Source organism: Elephantulus edwardii, unplaced genomic scaffold (genome assembly GCF_000299155.1).
Source record: "Elephantulus edwardii isolate Elephantulus edwardi_28Jun2011 unplaced genomic scaffold, EleEdw1.0 scaffold00007, whole genome shotgun sequence".
In the NCBI taxonomy this organism is placed as follows: domain Eukaryota; kingdom Metazoa; phylum Chordata; class Mammalia; order Macroscelidea; family Macroscelididae; genus Elephantulus; species Elephantulus edwardii.
In genome coordinates, this window is record NW_006399757.1 from 1,556,666 (window position 1) to 1,580,577 (window position 23,912).

At 39.4% G+C, this 23,912-nt stretch overlaps 1 protein-coding gene across 3 annotated transcripts in view; it reads right to left on the bottom strand.

The window, feature by feature from the left end:
- Positions 1-23,912, bottom strand: part of SLC25A13 (solute carrier family 25 (aspartate/glutamate carrier), member 13) — a 220,490-nt gene that overhangs the window by 15,126 nt on the left and 181,452 nt on the right. For all 3 annotated transcript variants that reach the window (XM_006880228.1, XM_006880227.1, XM_006880229.1), the window contains one exon: positions 19,642-19,782. In XM_006880228.1, coding sequence (XP_006880290.1) covers positions 19,642-19,782 — 141 coding nt within the window. The remainder of the gene's footprint in view (positions 1-19,641; positions 19,783-23,912) is intronic.

The following is a 23,912-nucleotide window of genomic DNA, read 5'->3' on the forward strand; positions in this document are numbered from 1 at the left end:
ACTTTGAGGTGGCACCAACAGAATGGAGCCCAACAATAATAGCCATCATGATGGTGAGTCCTGGTATTTTTGTGTAAGGCTAGGCTCTGACCTGTCAAAAGTCATTAACACTAAATATCTATCACTTTATTCTCTGATAGAGCATCACACTCTTGACCAAACTGAGCTTTCAGATAATAAAACTCTTAACCTTAGTCTTTCTCTAAGTAATTCCACGTCTAGTGCGGGAACCCCGAAGGCACGCGGTTTGAGGTAGGTTCTGACTCTACAATACACAACAATACCACCACCACCACCACCACCACCACCACCACCACAGTGTACATCAGTTGCCTTAAAAAAAGTCACCTCAATCTTACCCTCACTCTGATGTCAGCCTCATTCTATAACAGTGGCACCATATAGTATTTGTCCTTTTCTGACTGAGATATTTCACTCAGCATAATGTCCTCCAGGGTCAACCATTCTGAATAATATTGCATGAGTTCCTTGTTTTTCAATGCAGTGTAGTATTCCATTGTGTGAATATACCACAAAACTGGATAAATTATGTTTACTGCATTGAAGCTGATGAGGGAGAGAATAGTTTAAAAGTAATATATTTTAGGGCATTATGATTATCATAAGAGTCCGGAATGAGGGTTTCAGAGTGGAGTATACTCGGGGTGGGGGTGAATGTGTGTTGGGGGACTGTGTACCAATGAAGGAGTTTTTCTTTTGCTTTTCAAGGAGAAGAGTGAACTGGGGATGGGGGGTGCGGTGGACGGGGAGAAAAGCACAACAATGAATGAATGGAAATCCAAATCTCTGTAGATGTTCATTGACATTAATAATAAATAATAATAATAAATAATAATAATAATAATAATAATAATAATAAAACCATCACCTAAGCAGGGCTTTGTGTTTAATTCTATTATATTTTATCCTAGTTTGGCCCATTCATCCAACCAGAACAAATGCTGGGAATCTGGATTATCAAGCTGTCTCTTCCTCAAGCAACTATTCACAATGGGGTGAGGCTGTCCAGACATCTTGTGATGGACATCAACCCCTACCCTTCTTCATTCTGAGCAAACGTATTTCAGAAAGGGCAGATCCACCATCTCAAGCCCTGCCAACCAGTCCAGGCTTCTCTACCTCATCCACTCAAAACCTGTGATATAAATGTCTTAACTGAAGCTAAGAACCACAAAATCAATCAGAGCTAAATTTTCCCCTTAATATATGTGAAAATTGATCTAAACTACCAGCTACACATTTGTCCAGGGGCCATTTTCATAGGCAGTGCTACAGACACATCCAAAACTCAGAGTTCTTTATTTCCTTCTACTTCCCCCAGGCCAAAAGGACAGTACTGCCAATTTCCAAGGGTAGTACCTAATCTCCTTCTTAAAAATCATTTAAATTTTTTATAATTATAATTCAGGCAGTTACTCTATAAGAACACTACTATGACTCTTTTATTTCTCCATCTTTCCTTGCTTTTCCCCTATTTTGCTTCTAAACATGCCTGTACGTTCCGCTTATTATTTGTTTTTTTTAAAAAATTTTATATTTTAATTGTGATGTTAACAAAAGTTTACAGAAAAGTTAGATTTTCATTGTTTCAAAATTTTACCCCCTTTTCCTCCCTCCCTTACCGCAGTTCATGTGTTTTTTTGTTTTTTAAATATTTATTCTTGATGCACAATTACCTCCCCATCCCCTTTCCAGTCTCTTTGCAATGTACCTCTTATTCTAGGCTATTTTTTGTACATATAATGCCTAGCCATATATTCCTTTTAAACAGTTATTTTCTCCATCTATTCCAGTGCAAGGTTCATTATCTATCCATTCTTATCCTATTCTCTTCCCAATCTTATGTCAGACCTTTATAACAGTGGTGCTACACAGTATTTGTCTTTCACTAAGCATAAGGTCCTGCAGGGTCACCCATGTTGGTAATGTTGTATGAGTCTATTGTTAATTAAGTGCTGTACAGTATTCCATTGTATGATTGTACCACAGTTTTTCTATCCATTTATTTGCTGATGGGCACTTGAGTTGTTTCCATCTGTTTGCTACTATAAATAATGCATCAATAAACACGGGTGTGTGTGTGAAAAAAAAAATATATATGTATTTAGATGGCAGTTATGGTTTCTTTAGGATATATTCCTTATTGGGTCAAATGGCATTTCTGTTTCTAACTTTTTGAGAAAGTGCCAAACTGCCTTCCATAGTGGTTGCACCATTTTACACTCCTACCAGCAGTGAATAAGAGTTTCAATCTCTCCACAACCTCGCTAGCATTCAATGTTTGCTTCTCTGTTGAACTCTGCTATTATTTCTGGGGTGAGATGATATCGTATAGTTATTTGATTTGCATCTCTCTGGTAGCTATGGATTTTGAACATTTTTTCATGTGTTTGACACCATCTGAAATAGCTTGGAAGAACTCCAGAAGCCCTAATCCAGGGTATGACCAGTCTTCCAAGCATAATGAAAATCCTACAACCAAGAAAGAACAAAATAGATGAATGGGACCTTCAAAGAAGAAAAGCCCTATGCACATCAAAAAAACTTCTCCAACAGGGTGAAAAGGGAAGCCACAAACTGAGAAAATATATTTGGTTATGACATATCTGATAAGGGATTCATATCTAAAATTTATAGAGTACTCCAGCATCTCAACAAGAAAAAGGTGAACAACCTAATTGCAAAATGGGTACAGGATATGAATAGACACTTCTGCTAATTATTTGTACAGATAAAGATTCTATACAAAAGAAGCAACTCAAATTAAGAGTTTTCACACATTTTCAGGTGTGCCTTTTTGATGTTGTAGTGAAAAACAAAACTACATTATTGACTTTCTAAACATATGACTAAGTTACTATAATCATTCTTACCTCAAATTTGGCTTCTTGCTACATCTATTTATTTTTTAACATTTATCCACATCTCTCAGACATTCATCTCATCATTCTATATGCTTTGTTCATTCTTTTAGAAGCTAACATTTCCCCTTAACTTTATTATAAATATTACATACTTGAGTAGTCCGTCTTACAGAGCCTGCTTGGAGTTACCAAGCATTAGAACAGATTAGATGGCAACTAACAACAACAACGATAATACTACTAAAAGTATGTTTACACCTGACAAACTGACTGGAAGAGATCCATATTTATTCTTATTCCAAAAAGGATGATTTGAGTGTGAAAATTATTGTACAATATCATTAATATCACATACAAGCAAAATCCTGCTGAAGATCTTCCCAAACGCCTTAAACAGTACATTGGCAGAGAACTACCAGAAATACAAGTGAGGTTTAGAAGAAGCTGTGCCACTAGGGACATGTCTATCTGTGTTCATTGACTATGCAAAGGCATTTACTGTATGGATCACAACTATGGCTAACTTTGAGAACAGGAATTCCAGAAAACCTGATTGTGCTCATGCAAAATCTACACATGGACCAGGAGGTAGTCCTCAGGATAGAGCAAGGAAATACTGCATGGTTCAAAATCAGGAAAGGAGTGTGTCAGGGATGCATCCTATCTTCATAGCTTTTTAATCTGTATGAGGAACAGATCATTCAGGAGGCTGAGCTTTATGAAGAGGAATGTGCATCAGGATTAGAGGAAGACTCATCAACAACTTGTGTTATGAAGATGGCACAACTTTGCTTGCTGAAACAGAGGAGGACCTAAAGCATTTGCTGCAGAAGGTCATGCATACAATATGGACAAAAGGTCAAGATGAAGAAAATAAAGATTCTCACCTCTGGATCAAGTGGCAGCACCATGACAGATAAAGAGATTGAGATTGTTAATGATTTCATCTTGCTTGATTCCACAGTCAACCCTGACTGCACCAGCAGTAACGAAAATATGAATTGCATTAGGAAAATCTGCTCTCAAGGACCTCTCCAGAGCACTAAAATTCAAAGATATCAGTCTTGAGACTAAAATGTGCTTGATTCAGGCCAAGGTCTTCACAATTACTTGTCATACATCAGAGAGCTGAACAGTAACCATAGATGACAAAAGAAGAATTGATCCCTTTGAGTTGTGGTGCTAGAGAAGAGTACTGAACATTCCATGGGCTGCCAAAAGAACAAACAAGTCTGTCCTGGGGTGAAACTAAGCTGCTCATTGGAGGCAAAGATTTTGAGGCTCTATCTCACACTGGCCATATGGCCAGGAGGGAGCAATCCTTAGAAAATGATATCATGCTTGGAAGGATGAAGAGACAGTGCAGGATGGGAAGACTCCAGATGAGATGGGTTAACACCGTAACTGGGGTAATATGGCTAGTTGGGTCAGAGACAGTGAGATTGGTTCAGGATACAGCATTGTACACAGGATACAACTTGACAACACATAACAACAACATAAATAATAGAAAAAAATCAGAACAGTACTTGTCCGTAAATCATAAGTTTTTGTAGTAACTTTATTTCCCCGGTTTCTGCTTCCTTGTCAGCCTCGTTTCATTTGAGTAGAGCTAAAGTACGTCTTAAACATTACCTCTTTATTTAAACTTCATACACCAGCCTTTCCATTAAGATCCTTTGACAAGGATTAGCAGGAAGTGAATTCCTCGCAGCTTGCACACTCTCAAGCACTGGTTAGGCTTCCTTCACACCCTTCTACTGTATGCTTATGCCAGACTTGCCTATGACAGATTAAAAACAACCAGGAGAGTGCTGCACTGGGGAGATTTGATGTGAAGGTCCTCTTCTAATTGATAAAAAATCAAGGATGCCAGTTTAACGTTTAATGTGCACCTGATCCAAGCTTTTTAATTGCTTCTTATGAATCTGAAATTGGACAATGAATAAAGGTAACAGAAGAAGAACTGATGCCTTTGAACTGTGGTGTTGTAGAAGAATACTGACTATCCAATAGATTACCAAAAGAATAAACAAATGTGTCTTGAAAGAAGTGTAACCCTGGTGCCCTTAGAAACAAAGATGGTGAAATTGTTTCTCACATGCTCTGGGCATGTATGTTGTCAGCAGGGGCCAGACCTTGGTAGAGAGAGGGTCATACAAAGAGAGGAAGATGCAACAAGATGGACAGATACAGTGACTGTAACAACGGGCTGGAGCATATCAGAGACTGTGATGCTGACATAGGACACATGAAGGTTCTGAGCTGGTGTTCATGGGGCTAGGACTATTCCAGAAAATAAACCATCAGGAGAAAGGGATTATTGTCTGAACAAACTTACAAAGCACTGCTCAAAATCTTTTAGCTCTCAATTTGGGCCCAAGATCTGTCAATGACACAGATTTTGCTTTGCTCCAAAGTCTCATCAGAAGAGTTGTACTGGAAATGAAAATGAGAAGTTCTGGGATATACCATCAGATTTCTAAAAAAACTAACCAGTAACCAACAAAGAAGCAAAAAATATCCCAAATCCCCCAATTTTTTGAAAAACTATCAAAGCCAAAATAAAAAAGATTTGATTTTTAAATTAAAGACATTATTAAATGAAGGTACTTAAAAGCCCAGGGAATAATTTTGTACCAGAATAGTAAAGTTAAAAAAAAAATAGGGATGTCTTCTGCTTCGTCACTTCACTCTGATCACAACACCCCAGGAAGCCATAATTGCAAACAAGAAATAAATTTGCGACACAAGAAGGATGAGGCACTATGAAGAAGCAGCTACTGCTCCCAATAATGAACTTTGGGTGTTTTACCATCAGAGTTTCTGTTATATTTCTGGAAATCATAACAATAAATCATGTTTCAAAATGGAAACAAGGGCCTGATAAGGGTGTGAAAACAGTTCCAGATGACTGACCGGAGAACTGAACTTGATCAAAAGACAAAAAAAATCAAACAACCCCAGGAAGGGCTAGATTGCTTTGTGAGGCACTAAAGGAAAGGTGGGAACTCTGATGGCTAACGGGTAAGGAATTACATTGCCAACCCAAAGGCATGTGGTTCAAAAATACGAGGTGCTCTGTAGAAAAGATGAACAATCTCCACGCAGTTTACTGCCTCTGAAAATCTGCTGGAAGGTTGGCGATGAGTCCATCTAACTTGATGGTCAGCTATGAGTCGATCTAACTTGATGGTAAACAACAACAGAGGAAAAGGAAAACCAGGTTTTATCTTGCCCACTGGGAATTAACAATATAGGCAAATAATGTCTGCACACTAGAACAAATATCAGAAAGTGTAAGATGTCCTAGATTATCTGCAGGGAAAAAAAAGAGGAAAAGAAAAAGTCAAAGGAAAGAAAGAATTTATAGAATAATCACTCTTGCTCTAAAAGCCAGATAGGGTAAATAAAAACATTTACCGCCACAGAACTCCAATTAGCTCTAGGAGGAATGAAATTCTGAACATCCCTCACCTGTGAAACTGTTAAAGGTTTCCTTCTTCCCAGAAACTGGAAGTTAACGATTAAATAAGGTTAAAAACGGTGAGTCCTATATATAGTGCCTCCTGCTGACATACACCAGGGGAGGTGGTGAGTGTTTCCCAGGCTCTCTCTGCCTCTTGACAGCTTACCCAGCCCAGCACTTGATCAGTGTCTCCCTATAGCAAATAACCCTGGAAATCAGGAGGTGGGTGCTCCCCTGCCTCTCACACCCCAGGCATCAAAGCCTAACTCCCAGGGAAAGCTAACTTTGCAGGCTGGATAAAAAGGCACAGAGTTATTACATTTCTCTGGTCTCCTTCCCCCCACCACTCCCTTTAGGTCTCAGGCACAAAGGCAGGTGCCAATTTATAAGGTTGCCTTAGGCAATACCTGACCTGTTGCTCCCACACATTGAAAAGGGAAGCAGGCTTTTAAAGTTCCAACTGTGAAAATGTCTCCAGGATTCCTGGGTGAATTCTTCTCTCAGTGGTGAACACCTATTCTATGGTTCTACAGCAAAACAGAAACCTGTTTGACTTGAATTCTACTCACCTTGTGAATAATTTTGACTAAGAGACCAGCTATTCTCAATAGGCAACACTACAATAAAGGGAACATTCTGCTGTCCCAGCCTCTGCGTCAGCAACACAAGAAAGAATGGCTTTGGCCATTAAAAAATTAATAAATCACAAAGTGCATGCCACATGGACAAAGTCCCTGTTCCTGCCCAATAGGGAAACTCCCACATTTACTTGCCTCAAGAATTCCAGGGTTCTCCAAGCAGGCTGCCCTCTGGCATCCCCTGGTGCCCCAGAATTTCCTTTGCACACAGGAAAAATCACTTGGGGAAAATAATAAAGGCAAAACAAAATCAACTAACTTTTAATGCATTGTTATTATGTGTGGTTCAGTTAGGGATCTACTCCTGATTGACCTTCCAGTGAGTTTTCAGAGGCTGTAAATCACACAGGGGGAGACTGTCCATCCATCTCTCACAGAGCAGCTAGTGGATTCAAACCAGGTGCCTCTGGATTGGCAGCACCACTCCTTATCCACTAGGCCACCAGAGCACTCTTTTCATTCATTAATATCCTCTTTTCCAAGGCACTTGATTCAAATCCACCAGCCGTTCCATGGGAGAAAGATAGAAAACCTCCTCCTGTGTGATTAAACTGCCTCTGAAAACACGCTGGAGGGTCAGTTATGGGTCAGTTCCGACTCCACAGTACAGAGTAACACCACAATCCATTAAAGTACTCTACCCCTCTGAAGAGGAGGAAATTAGTACTATTACTACAATGCTATAAATGAAATGCCTACTGATAACGAGTTAAAAAAAATAAAAAGATATCTCAAAGGAGACCTGTGAGTAAATAAATTCAGATCAAAACTCCTATTCAGCTTAAGATCTAGACTGACTCTGGCCCCATTTCAGGTCTGCATCATTCTAACGTCTCCTCACTATCATTCTCTTTAGAGGCTATCATTGCTCCTTTGAAGGTGGGTCTCACTTAACTTTGTCCACCATTGATAGTCGTAGAGACTATACTTGAGACTATGGACCACATTGTCACTATGGGTGGGGGAAAAGAATTTATTGTTCTTATTATGCCATTTTTATGTGGACACTGTAGAAAGCTCAAGGAAGCCCTAATCAATTCTTAAGTTGAGGGAATCATCCATTCATCATTTACTCTGGCAGTGCTGCCTGGCATGAAACTGTCAAATTACGTAAGACAACAGACTTTGTATTTTATACACATACACCTCCTCTCCTCTCACACAGCTATCTCCAATGTCTTTTCTTTTTCTCCTTGTAAAGCTCTTCATTCTGGATGGCATCACACCTGCCCAATCAATCCAGAGACAAAGAAGCCAGTCCTGAAGGATGGTGCTGGTAAGGGAGATGGGGCAGGGCCTTTTGCATGCTAATTCCTACTTATTCTAGCCGTACCTGCAAATACAGCTCTAAACAGACTATTTCTAATACAGGGAAAGGTAATTACACTCACAAAGGCACCTCTGTGTCGGGCTGGGCACCAGGAGCCAGTAGGTCTGGGAGACGGAGGCTTAGCAGAGACTCCTGCAGTGAATGCACATTGTCTAACATGGGGGAAAAATGCCAGACGGGGGGGACCCTGCAGCCTTCAAGACAACAGTGGTGCACCTTGTCTGAGAAGGTTATTTAATGCTTCTGGCACCTGTAGTCGAGCCACCCCCTCTTTTCCTACCTTACAGGTTTAGAATTTATTTGGCATGTATAATTGTATATTTTGATCCTGGAGCTGCAAACAATGGGCAGCATGTCATTTCTTGATCCTTAAGCATTCCTCTTGGTTTTCCTCAAGTGAGTTAACCCTTAGATCCAGGTAACCTGGCAGCACCACTCCTGCTCCCCATCAGACGACAGCTATGTGCCATGTGCCTGGAGTCTGAATGACCATTCCTGCTCCCCGTCAGGAGACAGCTATGCACCATGTGCCTGGGGTCTGAACACGGGCGGGCGAGTTTCAGCTTCACTGGTGCCAAATGAGTCATTAGGTCACTAGGTGTTAACATCAAATAAGCCAGCTAACAAAATGAAGGCTCTATCAGTATACAGTCAAGTGATGTCACTTCAAATTAAAATATGAATGCCTATTATTTGGTTTCTCTAAACTGGGGGATGTTTTAAGATATGTTTCTCAATTTCACGGCAATTATAACACAATCATGTTAGCAACTCATGGCCTTTTTAGAAAACGTCACTCCTTTGTCAGTTCCCCCTGCTACTGCTGCTACTGCATGTTGCATTGCCATCAGTGGTGCTCATCATTTAGATGGGCCGGAAGTCTGGCAAGTGGTGTGGGGTTTTTTAGTGCGTGGAATTTTAGTACTCAGGCTTCCTTCACGGCTCCTTCACCAAACTGATCTATATAACACATGCCCTCCAACTTTTCCATTTTTCCCACCTTTTTCTTTATTTTTTTTTTTTCCCCTCCACATTTCTCTGGAAGCTGCACAGTCTATGTCTAGTTGAAATGTTTCTTCTAGAACTTTTAACATACATACTTAAGATTATCACAGTGTTTTTATCTTCCTATTGGAAAATACGTGCACTATAGAATAATTAGAAGTAAATTTTATTTTATACCCATATATTTGAATTCTATCTTGAAAAACATTATCTATTGTATTTATTATTTTAAATGCAGGCAAAGTTGGGCTGGGATTTTTAAAAAGCATAAACATTTATTACTTTCTTTGCTCTTGATTCCTTGTATCTCATAGCCAGCTCCTGTGATCGCTTAGTTCCCTTCTACCAGAAGGAAATTCTAGATTTTAAGGGCTTACTGAGGGAGCTCTGGTGGTCTGGTCTGTAAGTTGTTGTACTGCTAATCAAAAGGCAGCCTCTCTGGAGGTTCAAATCCACCAGCAGTTCCATGAGAAAAAGATGGGAAATCTTCTGTGATTATGATCTACAGCCTCTAAAACCCAACAGAGGGTTGCTAAGAGTCCTAATAAACTCGACAATGAGTTTTCGTTAAAGTTCTTGTATTTTGCAAGAAAAAAAAAGCCTTTTTAAAACTTTTGTCTTAAAGGTATTTTTGTAGGCTATAAACTGTACGCTGCAAAGGTTGTTAGTGTCCTGACTTTTGGTTTCTAAGCTGTTCAATTTTTGCTCCTTTAAATGAAATCTGTACTTCTCTCTCATCACTCAGGATCTCCCTTTTAGCTCTGGTATTCTGCAGTTTCACTCTGATGTCTTTAACGTACATTATTTTTACATCTCCCACTTGAGATCAACTGTTTTCATTGGTTCTGAAAACTCTTCAGTCATTATCTTCCCCCCTTCTGGTTTTGGCCTCTCTAGTATATTAGACCACCTACCACTTTTCAGTTTCTCAAAAAATCATTCTGAATAATCTCTTCCTTTTGTATTACTTCCCTCTTTAGCTGTGTTTAATCTGCTGCTAAAGTTCATGTATTATATTTAAATTTTAATCACTGTACCATCATTAATTTTAATGTCTTAAGATTTCTTAAGCAAAATCAAAACATTCATTCATTTTATATATCTGAAAATTAAAATAACTTCAGTCCTTGGGACATCTAAAATGCTGCTCGTTTTTGCTACCTCTTCCTAAAGCGTGTTATTTCCATGTGTGATTCGACAGTACAGATTGTGAATGCAGGTTTTCCTTAGCATATTATAACAATGTTTTGAGATCTGGGTTGGAGGTGGGTTCCTCTAGAGAGGACTTGTTTCTGTCAGGCTCCTGAGGCAGAGGGGTGAGGTGGGGGTGCTCCCAACTCAGTATGATGTAAGTAAAAATTCTCAGCAAAAGATTTCCCACATTTATCCAAGGAAAACATTTTTCATCCTGCAAAACAACGAGGGCTAGCTTAACATTCTTTATTCCTTCAGTAGATTTTTTTGCTGTTTTTGCTTCAGCCCTTCTATTTGGAATCAAGGCAACTTCCTTTGTAGCCCAGGATAGTGAGAGGGGATTATACATTCCACTTAAAGAGTAGTTTGCAGAGATCCTAAGCATAGGAGAGGGCTTTCATTCAGGATCAAGACCACAGTGAGGTAAGAGGCACCTAAAACACACACCTTAGGGAAGCATTCACTATCACCTTCTTTAAGTGCTGATCTGGCACCTTAAATTGAGTCCTTACATTTCTAGTCCTTAGTTTTAACCTTGCTTCTGCTTGCCTCCTGAAAGTTCTAGCACCACATTTAATTTTGCTTTTCAAGACATTCACATCCTATGGTGCTCTCATCAAATGAAAACAAACAAAAATCTCTCCTCCTTTAACATTATCTTGAATTTACTTTTTCTTCTGTCTGCTGTTCTAGTCTCCTTTATAGTTTCACAGTAACACCTTTAAATTGAGTGGTTTGTACCTGCTAAGATTTCATCACCAGCTGCCTTTTCCTCATATCAGTTTCTGCTTCAGACAGTCTACTTAAATTGATCTCTTAAAGATAACCATTGACCTCCATTTTTTAAGTTCACAAATCTTCTATCTTTGTCTTTGTCCCCTCTGGCCTCCGCAGCACTAGATGCCACTGACTCCCTCCCCTCCTTCCTCTCTCAGGCTTCCAGCTCTCAGTCTGGCAGCTGCTTCTGTTTTCTCCACTCCCATTTCTTTCTGTGCCCTAAATATGGGTTGTTTCTGAGCATCTGCACTTGTTTCCCACCAGTTTAAAAATCTTACCCTACTCTAACAGCTTCATGTATACATATGGCCCTTAGAAAAGCATCTACAGTCCCCATTCCTATGCAAGGCTCTATTCTTCCATTCAGTACTGGATAGCAAGAGAATTCTGGACAGGAGTTAGGAAACTCAGGTTCAATCTTGAGACATCCCTTAAGATAATCTTAGATACAACTAAATTCCATTGGATTTTTGGGCCTCCACTCCTCAATTATAAAGAAAACAGAGACTAGATTTTTTTAAGGTTTCTTGCAGCATTTGGAGTATTGTGAAATGCTAAACTTTATCAATAAATTGAGTCTCAAGCCAGAAACCTGAAAGTTTTCCTTCAATCTTCCTTTACTTTCCATCTTCCATCATTTTCTAAGAATTTGTGAGACTAAGTCTTAAACATCCTTCAAATATGTCCCATTCTACATCTTCAATGTCACTGTTCTGTTGTTATGTACCACTGAGTTAGAACTGACAGCTGATCCTCCTGCAGGTTTTCAGAGGCTGAAAATCATATAGGAGGAAACATTTCATCTTTCTCCCATGGAACAACTGGTTGATTTGAACCGCCTGCCTTTCGGTTGGCAGTGCAACACCTTACTCCACAGACCACCAGTGTCACAGTCCTTGCTTGTTTAGTTTAATGTGGTTCCATCATCTCTTCCTGCTTGCGACCATCCCCTGACAACATCCACCCTTAACATACATATTACATTTATCTTCCTAACTGGCCTCTGCAGCTTCAGTTTTGTTTTCCCACATAGCATTCTCCACACTGAAGCTAAATTATCTATCCTCAAACAAAATACACCTAGTCATGCCATCTAGATAACAAAAATTCTTTTTTTAAGGCTATCACTCCTTCAGAAATCCTTCTTATTCTTCTTGGAATAGATCACTTCCACCTTCCTTAGCATTCCAAACACAGTCCTTTCAAAGCAATCCTCAATTTTACATATGTTATATCCTACTAATTTGTTTACTTGCTGACTATCCCCACTAGGTAAACTCCTTATAAGCCATGCCTTATTAATTCATTTTCGTATCCCCATCACACAGCAACATGAACTTAGTTTGTCTACCTGTGCCCTAAATGACTAGAACAGTGCTATGCATGCAAACAACTTCCAGCAAAAATTTGTTATGTTAATGAATGAATCTAATTTACATTTTAAATATATCGCTCTATTTGGGAAAATGAATTTGAAGGTATCAAGACAAATTAAGGAAACCATGAGGAGCCTTCATAGAAGTCTGTGCAAAAAACCAAGAGTGAAGTAGAACGGGTCAAAATGCCACAATGGCAAAGCCATGTGATGCCCATTGTGTTAAGACATTTGGCAGGCATGGCAGTATGTTCTCAAAATAATGACTAACCAGTTATTTCCTCTATGGGGCAAGGTAGTAAGTAAATGGAAAATAAAAATAAAAGCTGGTATAAAAAAATTAAACTGCTATAACATTCTTCAGAGTACAATTTGATAAAAATCTATCAACAACAACAAAATTAATTGACAAGATTATTTTTGAATACACTTATAAATATTGGTGAGACTATAGTCAGGGATGTTCCCTGTGTTATTGCTTATGATAAACTGATTCCCCAAACTGGAAACAGTATAAATACCTCTCAAGAGGGAACTTGTTACAAAGACAAAATTCAACTTTTTCAAAGTTATATTCAGTGATTAAATAAAATGAGGAAAGAGCCTCAAGATGTTTTATGTGCGTGAAATGATTTTGTGTTAGGACACACACACAACATTGATAATGTTATTGCTGTTATGCCCTAGAGAGTCAGAAATGACAAAGCTGAGCCTCCAGCATGTTTGTGGAAGCTGTAAATCACATGGAAGGAGTCGGCCTATCTTTCTCCTGTGGAGTTGCATGCGGATTCTATCTGCCTGCCTTTGGGCTGGCAGCACAAATCCTTACCTACTAGGGCATCAGACTCCCTAACTGATACAGGTATGGCAAAATTTGTTTGATACAGAAAGAAACAGCAAGAAAAAGAATTACTGCTATGTGGTTCTTATGTGCCTTTGAGTCCACTGTGTCTCATGGGACCTAATGTACATGGATCTGAACTTTGCCCTATTCTGTGCCATTTTTGAAAGGATATAGAAAAACAAATAGTTATTATCTGTTGAAGAAAAAGTGTTAAGAAGCAGTCAGCAAATTTTATTTTCCTTTTATGACTTACACTTTTAAAAAACACACTTGTATTTTATTTCTTTTTAAAAAATCAAACAACATTGCTTCGCTATTAGTTAATACAGTATTAACAAGAATATTCATATCATGATTTGCTTCTTATTTTATACCTTGTAGCTCCAGTGATTTCAATACACATACAGAACTGGAGAACACACATACACAAGTTATGTATGTGAATGAAATATATATTTGAATACTTTGTTAAATACAAAAGACAAAGACATATGGCTTTGATCAAGAACAGAAGAGCACTTAATGAATCTAAACGACCTTCCATACTAGAGTGGATATTCCATTTGTAATTAACATTTGTTAATCCAGTTGTCTGCAAAGCTCTATTCTAAAAGGTTTTCAACAATGCTTGACAGACCTGAGCTGTAAGTGCTCTTTTTTGTTTTCAAAAAAGACCTCCTGCTTCATTGTATTCTAATGACTCATTCTTCCTTATTAGCCATGTTGTTCACTGTTCTTAGGTGTTGTCTAGTTGTATTAAAAAATAAAGAAAATGACTAATTTTAGTCTGTTACCTAGTGTAAATTCTAATGACTCCTGTGGAAAAGTACAACAGTAGATGCATATCACTCTTCTATGTCACAATTTATTTCAGTTCTTTTTAGGTTGCAGTGGCTTATGCAATAAAACAACGTTACCCATAAATTCTTATGCAGGACACACTGCAGGCTATTTTGCCTTTTCTTTAACCACCTACTTACTCTATACTAAAACTAAAAGTTACTCTTTCAGGTGGAGGTTCTGTTTACATGGTTCATTATCTCTGCTTTAAACTATTTTGAACCTCAGGAATGTGAAATGTTTATCACATCCACAATTTTTTTTTCAGTTGTAAATGCATTTCTTAAGCACGTATTCTAATTGCCTACTATTGAGAAGTCACACAATAGTTCCTTATTTTGCATGTCAATTCAAGAGGAAATAAAAAGCCAGGTTAAATCCAATTTAGGTGAGGTTAAGCACAGTGGGTCTAAACACACTTACAGAGCTGGCCACTGACCCCTCCTGTGTCTGCTATTGTAATGCTAACAACAGCTCAACAAAAGGACCCAGGGACAAGAAGGAGGATTACCTGTCCCTCCTGTCCCTACTAAATCTAAGAAGGAGGTCCTCCCCCAAAACATGCAATGGAAGACACATACCACACACTAGGTCTCAAAGTATTAGGCAACTCTAGGGAATTGGCATTCTTCCATTCAAGGAAGAAAGGGGAGAAAAGCTTTATTACTAAAGTATATGCTGGAACAACACTATAGCAAGCTATACAACCACACCATCAGTTGTAGTTGATGCTGAATCAGCATCTGTGTGTGTCAGGTGTACAACTGTGCTCTGAAGTTTTCCAATGGTTAATTTTTCATAAGTAGATACCATTGTTAAAGGCTGTGATACCCCGTAGAATGAATACCAAAATGATGTAATGATTTCTGACCATGGAGAGGTGGACTGACATCAGCATGTTGCAAAGATGTTCATAAGAAACAAAGGTCAAGGCTGAAAGTTGGGAGAATGAATAGAAATAAAGACGTTAACCTAGGGTGGCGATGTGAGGTAAAGGAAGTCTAGGCTCACTGATCTGGGCACAGGAACAGCTGACCTCAGAAAATAAGGTGATGCTAACTGGAGAGACAAGGCTGTCAAGCCACTCTTGTGGAAAGAACAGATTAAAGGCGATATATGATTGAGTATTATGGTTAGCACAGGAATCCAGAATTAAGGTTGCACAGAGAAGTATACTCGGGGCAGGGGCTGGGGGGAAGGGATGGGGGAATTGTATACCAATGAAGGAATTTTTTTTCTTTTCGGAGAGGGGAGCGAACTGGTGGGGAGGGGTGGGCAGGGAGAAAAATACAGCAATGAATGAACGGAAATCCAAAACCTCTGTAAATGTTTATTAAAATTAATAATAAAAAAAAAAAAGAAAAGAAAGCAAGTTTCCAAAAGTTCAAAGTGTTAGTCAATTCACTTACTTGGTAACAGCCAATACACTTAAAGTAGCTCTGTCAGGCAGCCCGAAGCCCCATGGAATGCCTCTGAACTAGATTAAACCCCTAGACTAGTAATTAACTTTATAGGGGAGAGGTCTCTTGCTCCAACTTGAGCAATCCTGCTCATTTCAGGAAAGCCATTTTCATGCAAAAGTGGAAACAAGAAACTTCTGAGCCTCAAGTTCAGCTCAGATACCGCTGTTGGCAGCCTCTACTTACCTCACTACAAAATCAGAATACTAATTACTTCCAAGCAGTGTTAAAGGGATTAAGATGAAAAAATACTCTAAAGATGAAAAGCACTAAGCCTCAGTCTCATATCATTTGCAGGTAGTTTAACAGTCTCTCTGTATCAGCAAACAAGTTTTTGAACATTTTATCCATCTAGACATTTCGGTAACAGTCATTGCAATAGTTCCTAAGTGCTTCTTATCAGACAACTAGAGCTTGGCATCTTGTCAAAAACGACATGCTGCTACATCATGCTATAGACGGCAAGTGACTAAAAACTTAGGAAAGAAGATTCTTCTTCAAGCTGATCAATCCTAAATCCTTTTTATGCCTTATCACTGGGTAAAATATAAATTGGCAAATGAAACAGCTATACACTTTATTATATTGCGCAATCACCGACTGAACATTTTAAATGCCACTGTACTAATCAGCAGGTTTATTTGTAAAAACTACCTATGCTTAAATATAAAACAAGCTCTTCGTTGCTCAAAATCGACCCTGAAAAGAATGTGTCTCGTTATGGTCGGTCTTACGAAGTCTCAGCCCAGATCACTCTCCCAGTTACTTGACTTTTAGGATGGTAACCTCAGATGGTAATTCAAGAGCCAGTCAAACTGAAGGGAGCCCCAACCACATAGACAAAGTCCAGGCTCACGCGCTGTAAGTCTACACCTTGAGAATCAATAGTCCAGGTTAGGGTAGGCAGATAAGCCTAAAACATCCTCAAATCCATATTAACTCCAGATGTTCAGAGCGATCACCTCAATGGTGAACTGTTTCATGAGGGTGAGCTGGGAAGAGGTGGGGAAATGTAACAGTCCTGAAGTCCTGTCTATAGGATTGAGTGACTACAGAGAATTGCACATGAAGTCCAAAAGTCTTCATATTGCATAACCTGGGACATGCAGGTGATGCACTTTACAAAGCACATTACCGGATCATACAGAAAAGGGTTCAAATGGTAATATGGTGATCAAAAAGCTATATGAAGTAGTTTTCTCCTTTATATTCTTTTGAGTATAAAACTTTAAAAAAAAATCTTATCATTTGAAAAATGGCGAACTGAACTTTTTGTTTGATACCATGGCTAGTAAGTGCTGGCAAGCCTGTTCTAAGGCATAGTCCTATGAACAACAGCACAAAACAAGGCCTGGTCCTGTACCATCCTCACCATCACAGACACTTCTGAGTTCACACCTGTGATCCTTATATTAATTCCCTCCATGAAAGGCTTTCTTTATATTACTCTCTACTTCACCAATCCTGATATCCTTTTCCAGAGATTGGTCCCTCTCAGGATATGTCCAGAACACGTGACATGAAGATCTGCCCTGCTTGCTTCCTTATTCATTGTACAACTTCATCATACATTTAAAAAAAAAAAAAAGCAAAACCAAACTAAATTCATTGCCCATCAACTCAAAGAGAGCCTATAGAACAGAGAAGAACTGTCCCAGTAGACTTCAGAGGCTGCATATCATAATAGGCGCAGACATTCTCCCCCTCTGCCCATGGATAGGGTGGGGGTTCAAACTGCCAACCTCTTGGTTATCAGCATGTATATCAACTGATCATAAAATACTGTGGCTTGGGTCAGGGGGACCTCAGTTCTCAAGGTGGCATCTTTGATTTTTAACACTTTGAAGAACTCTTGTGGCATATTTGCATAATATAATAAATGCATCATTTGATTTCTTCATTGCTTGCTTCCATGGACACTGACTCTGGATATAAAGAAAATTACAGTCTTGACAAATTTACTCTTTTCTCCATTTGGCTAGATGCTGTGTATTGGTCCACTTGTGAGGAGGTTTGCTTTTCTTCTTCATGCTGGGGTATAATCCACAGTGAAGGCTGCAGCTTTTATTTTTGTCAGTAAGTGCTTCATATCCTTTTTCCTTGAAGCAAGTTTGTCATCTGTATCTTGTAGATTGCTAACAGGTCATCCTTCTATCCCAATGCTACATTTTTTTTTATGGAGTCCAGCTTCTCGGATTAGTTGCTCAGCATACATATTAAATAAATGTTCCCCTTTTCTACTCCAACCACTGCTGCTTAGTCTATGCATAGGTTCTGTGTGAGTACAATTAAGTGTTCGGGAATTCATATACTTCACAATGTTATCTGCTCTTTGTTATTTAATTGTGATCCACACAATTGAGAGCCTTTGCACAACCATAAAACATAGGTAAATGTCTTTCTGGCACTGTCTGTTTTCAGCCAAGGTCCATTTGACATCAGAAATTAATAGTCTTCTTCACTTTCTGGTAGTTTTGTTGGTGTACTGCTGGCAAACTTTTACTTGCATGTGATGTTAATTATATTGCTTGAGAATTTCCACATTCTGCTAGAGTACCTTTCTCTGGAATGGGTAAAATATGGAACTGTTGGAGTTAATTCTCCTGGTAGCTGTCTTCCAAGCTGTTCATCATAGACAAGTGAGTATGTCCAGAGTTGCCTCTGTTGTTGAAACATCTTATTTAATATTCCCTCAATGTCTAGAATCGTGCTTTTCCAATGCCTTCAATGCATCTGGGACTTTTCTCTTCAATAGCTTGGGTTCCTGATCATGTGTTAACTCTTGACCTGTGGAATGGACATCAATCCTTTGTGGTACAGTAACTGTGTATTCCTTATATCTTCTTTTGATACTTCCTGTTTCATTCTATATTTGCCCATAGTAGGCGACAATTACTCCCAAGAATGAGAGGGGAATGGTGTGTCTTTTGGAACTGGGATCTAGTGCTGAAAATCTTCTTGACCTAGGAAACAAAGACTGCTTCAACATCAGAGATGGCATAGGGTGGTGAGAAACAGATTAGAGAAACAGTGGCAGGAGAACCTAGAGGCCAGTGAAAGGAGGAATAGTAACTTTTCCAGCCCGTGGAGTAAAGCAGTTGCAAGGGTATATGGGTCCAAAGAGTGAGAAAACAGGAGGCTTGCTAGGAGAGTGGATTGCCTCCAGGCACTTGCGAGCAGAGCTAGGCTTGGTTGAAGCTTATGGTTGAAGTAAGATGCCTTGGCACTTACAGTAAAACTTAGAACGCTTGTAACACTTTCCTGAGGACTGCAGAGGGAGGGAATCAAGGTGCCAAGGAGAGGTCTGCTCTGGACACAGATGAGAAGTTGTCCAGACTGAAGAACTGATTCATGTTCTTTCTGATCCTGATATATAAGCCATTACATCTATATCTGACATCTACCTCTTAGGAATTAGACTTGGTTGGGAAGAGGTGGTCAGATGTCTCTGCCAAATCATTCTTATAATTGGTAGAAGAGGTAAGAATGTGACTCCCCAGCCACTCTGGTTTGCTGAAGCCTTACCGACTTAGCCACCAGAATTCTCTATAATGTGACATTTATGTAACTATTTCTAGAGTCTTCCAACACAAAGTTTTGGTACATCTATAGTAGACACCTTGGATTTATGTATGTATAAGGGTAGTTTACAACAAATGGCAGGCAAGGGCACCTATTTCTAACTGGCATGAAGGTCGCTGTGGAGTGCCAGCAGTGTGGCCTCTGTGGAACATCTCCAGGTGTGGAAAAGTAAGAACTCAATGAACAGTTCCTAGTTTAAGAGTTGAGAATGTGACCAAGACTATGACTCAAAGAATAATTACCTTGTAGATTCCAAAGAAGCCCAAGTCCCGCAGGACAGACAGAGCACTGACTCGAGGACCGGTAGTGATTTCTCCAGCCACCTGCAGACGGATTTTGACAATTTCTAAAGGATTGGTGAAAATCACCTGGGAGCCTCCAGCCTGCAAAACAGAAAACAAGAAATAAGCATTGAGCATCAAAGAGTCTGAAGGAGCAATAAGTGCTGGTTAATGGTAAGGAGAGTCAGCAAGAGATGTGAGGGATTATTTTCAATAATTCTGTCCTTAGGAGACTATAGTTTTGTTCCATGTCCCATCATTTAAAGGGGCAATTCTGAGTTTGAATCACACTACTGTCTTGGACACTTTGGGGAAAGAGGGCTATCTCCTTAGCTTGAAAGCTGAAAGAAGCAAAAACCAGAGACACCAGGCACCAGAAGCAACTGCTACAAAAGGACTCAAGGTCATTGCCACAAACGTTTAATAACATGAAAAAAATAGTGTCCAAATAAAGAGATCCAGATCTCCCCCCTCCCATGAGGAATGAGACAAGAAGGATCTAGATTCTCACATGATGGCCTCCTCTCTGGCAGTGACTGAAAAATTGTCAGAGAACATGTAAACTTAGTTGAAAGCAATTTTTCTTCTCTTGAAACATCAGGTCAATCATCAAATATAATTTTATGGAGTTACATATTCTTAGAATTTTATTTACATATTATCTGTGTATAGAATTGCTCTTCTCATATAAGATAAAAGGTATAGTAGAGTAGTAAAAATATGCATTAAATCAATTATGGCCCAAACTTTGAACAACTTGTGTTATTTCATTCCAGCAATGGCTGGGTGCCACTTCTTGGAGATCATCGGTGGAAATCTTTAAAGTGCACTATAAGGGAAATTTTAAGCTTGCTATTTTGAAGCTAAGCCTTTATTTATGATAAGCAATTAAATTCTTTCTTACTGTACTTCAACTTGTTATTCCTTGTCATAAATTTAAGAAATTTTTGTGTTAAAACTAAGGCTACCATGCAATGCAGTATAGTTCAGACTACCTATGGTGTGATAATGCCACTAAAGCTAGTATATAGACATATTTACAGCTTAGTATATGCCCTCATAGAAAAGGGCATGATCTGGGTCAACACTGTTCAAAACTGTTATGTTGTTACATGCCATCGAATTGGAATTGACTCATATCTGACCCAGCAGTGGGTTTTTGGAGGTTATAAATCACATGGGAAGAGACAGCCCATTTTCCTCCCATGGGATAGCTGGTGGATTTGAACCACCTGCCTCTGGGTTGGCAGTGCAACTCCCTACCCTCCAGACCATCAAAGCTACTACTTGCTATTTCCTGGTACCATTAATCAATATAAGTGTCCTCACAAAAGGTCCTTTATGAATCAAAATTAGCTACAAGGACTTTCTCTGCCCTATTTTCATAATAGCTATAAAAATAAAAACCATCCTAAAAATTCAATGGTAGAGGAAGGGTAACATAAATTTGATATTCACTATGCATGCAATATTCTGGGGAAACTCTGAATATGTACTGTTAAATAAAATACTTTCTATTTTAGAAATAGATATACATCTTCTCCCTACCCTCTATCTCTCCTTTGAAGAGATTTATCAAAAGGGTGCTTTTGAAGTGGTGGGATTGCAATTCTCTCTCTCTCTCTCTCTCTCTCTCACACACACACACACACACACACACACACACAGGTAAGAAAACAACCACGTTCCTTGCATTCTGCCATAATTGCTCTCTTTGTCTGTTCCTCCTCACTTTGTCATTCACTTTCTCCTGGACAGTTCTTCTGAGACAGACTGAATCACCTGGCGTGGGGTCATTAAAAGGCCCTTAAAAAGTAGGAAGTACAGATGCTCTGCCGAGGAAGGAGGGGCAATCTCCTCCTGTACCAGTGAGATCTGATTTGACGGTACACACACACAAAATAAAAAAAATTTAAAAAAAAAAAAGTAGGAAGTAGAGCACAGATCACACACTTAGTAGGTGGAAGCATATACTTTGGCCCATATGAAGGTCACCAGACTTCCACTCAGCCACAGACAGTGAGTGTACAGCTGTAACTTGCAGGTACATAAGAAGAGCCTCCCCTTGCCTTTTCTTACTACATCTCTCCATGTGGTCCATGGAGAGGAGGCGGTGACTCGTTAAAGCTGGCAGAGATGAAACTCATCATGCTCAGGAAACAGACAAGATTATAAACAGGTCATCTGGGTATTCCTGGATTAGAACTCTCCTCACATGGAAATCAAAATAGTACAAAGAGAATGACTAAAAGGGGGAAAAAACCAAAAACCCACCAACCCCAACACCAAAGCTTATAATGGAAAATTGTTTTTGTGGCAGAGTCTGTGGAGTTTATTATTCAACATGGCTTTCCTAGCTACTGAACTTGAATGTGCCATGTTGATGGAATGGAACATGCAAATAGGGTGTGTTAGCCTATCCACAAAGGTACTGGCTATCTCACCAATTTACAAGGGGATTGACTAGTCTTGCCATTAAATTTAATGGATCCAGCTGCAGAGAGGATCTCTCTCACCACCAGAGAGAGAAAAGTGGGATGCAGTGAACACCCTTCAGGACCAGACCTTCTTGCACCAACTAGACTTACAATAGCAGCAGCAGCAGCCATGGGCGAAGCACAGAATCAGAGAGCTTATATGAGCTATCCCCCATAAACAGAACCAAAGCTAAGCTATGAGCCTTTGGCCAAATCTGTTGGACAACTGGGGTAGGGGCTGGAGGAGAGTCAATACTGGCAGGACTGGTGAGGCTCAAGGCTGAGGTGCCTTGTGAGAACATTTTAGATGTTGTCCTGACTGGATTCTACTACTAACCTGGATTATAATCTTTTAAGTTCCCCAGTATGGTTCTGTGTGGTCTGTGAGCTATTGTGTTGAATTTTGGACCTAATAAAACAGTATGATCGGTGTTGAGATGAACAGAGAGATGTGGGAGCATGAGGGACATGCCTGACCTCATGGGAACTGACCTTGTGCTACTGACACTATTGACAGGGACAGTTCCCCTTTGTGAATTTGGCAAATATGCCTGTCGCCTCGTAGCGCTTTTCTTTTTACAGAGAGGAACGTCATGCTTGGGAGGGTGGAGGGACAGTGCAAGAGAGGAAGACCCTCAATGGGATGGACTGATTCAGTGACTGGGGTAATAAGGGTAGGTATGTCAGAGACAATAAGGTTGGCACAGGATACAGAAGGGTTCAGCATGTTGCACATAGGGTCACTATTAGTCGCAGCAACTTGATGGCACAAAACAACAACAACATTGTACATAAGGACCAAACCTGAGTCCTCTAATTGTAATATTACCTCTCTGATTATGAGGATCAAAGACATAATGAATTTAAAACAACATAATGTTCAAGACATAGTTAATCCAAACACACTGGTTCATCTCCCTTTTCTCCTAAATGAGTAGTGTTTCTTCCCTGGTTGCATGTTAATGTCACCATCACTGACAGAACTTTCTAGAAGTTGTGATGTATGGATCTTAAAAACAAATCCAGAATCCTTGCATCTGTTAGATTTGAAAAATTTCCTGTGCAATTAACTATAAAATGCTGTCAGAGCTGAGAATCCTTCCACTAGCTCATCTCTGAGATCACTTTAAATTCTAAGAATTTGCCTAAATTGGCTTACTTAAAGCAGTGATTTCTAATCTTTGTTTTCCATATTATTTTAAGGAGTAACCATAAGCTCCCTTTTATATGATTTACTGTGAACTTACAAAAAAATTCTTTAACATATCCAAGTGGTTCCATTATTAAGTAGAATAGTTCTAAGGTAAAGAATTATTAATGATCATTACTAATACCTAGAAAAGTTAATATTTTTATGACATAAAATGAGAACTTATACTCCCTCCAAGTCAATCAATGGGTAACAACTCTTTTAGCAAAGCAGCGTGAATTCCAAACCAAAGATGATGCAAAAGTCAAATCCACTTCAGAGAGCCGCAGGGAACCGAAGCATTGGGATGACAGAGAGCATTGATACCAGAGGGGAGAATAAAATAACGTCCTTGTTTACCTCCGGTGAACTCAGAAAGAAAGAGCCTTCAGATTCAAAGTGGTATGTTGTATAGATGCTGAGGATGAATGTGGTCGTTTGGGGTCAAGCTGCCAGGAAATGAGCGACTCCACGGCACCAAGGGAAGATGCTTATCATGAGACACATGGTGTCCAGGCATCACCACGACGTGATCGCTGAGCAGCAAGCCGCCGGTTGCTCTTCTG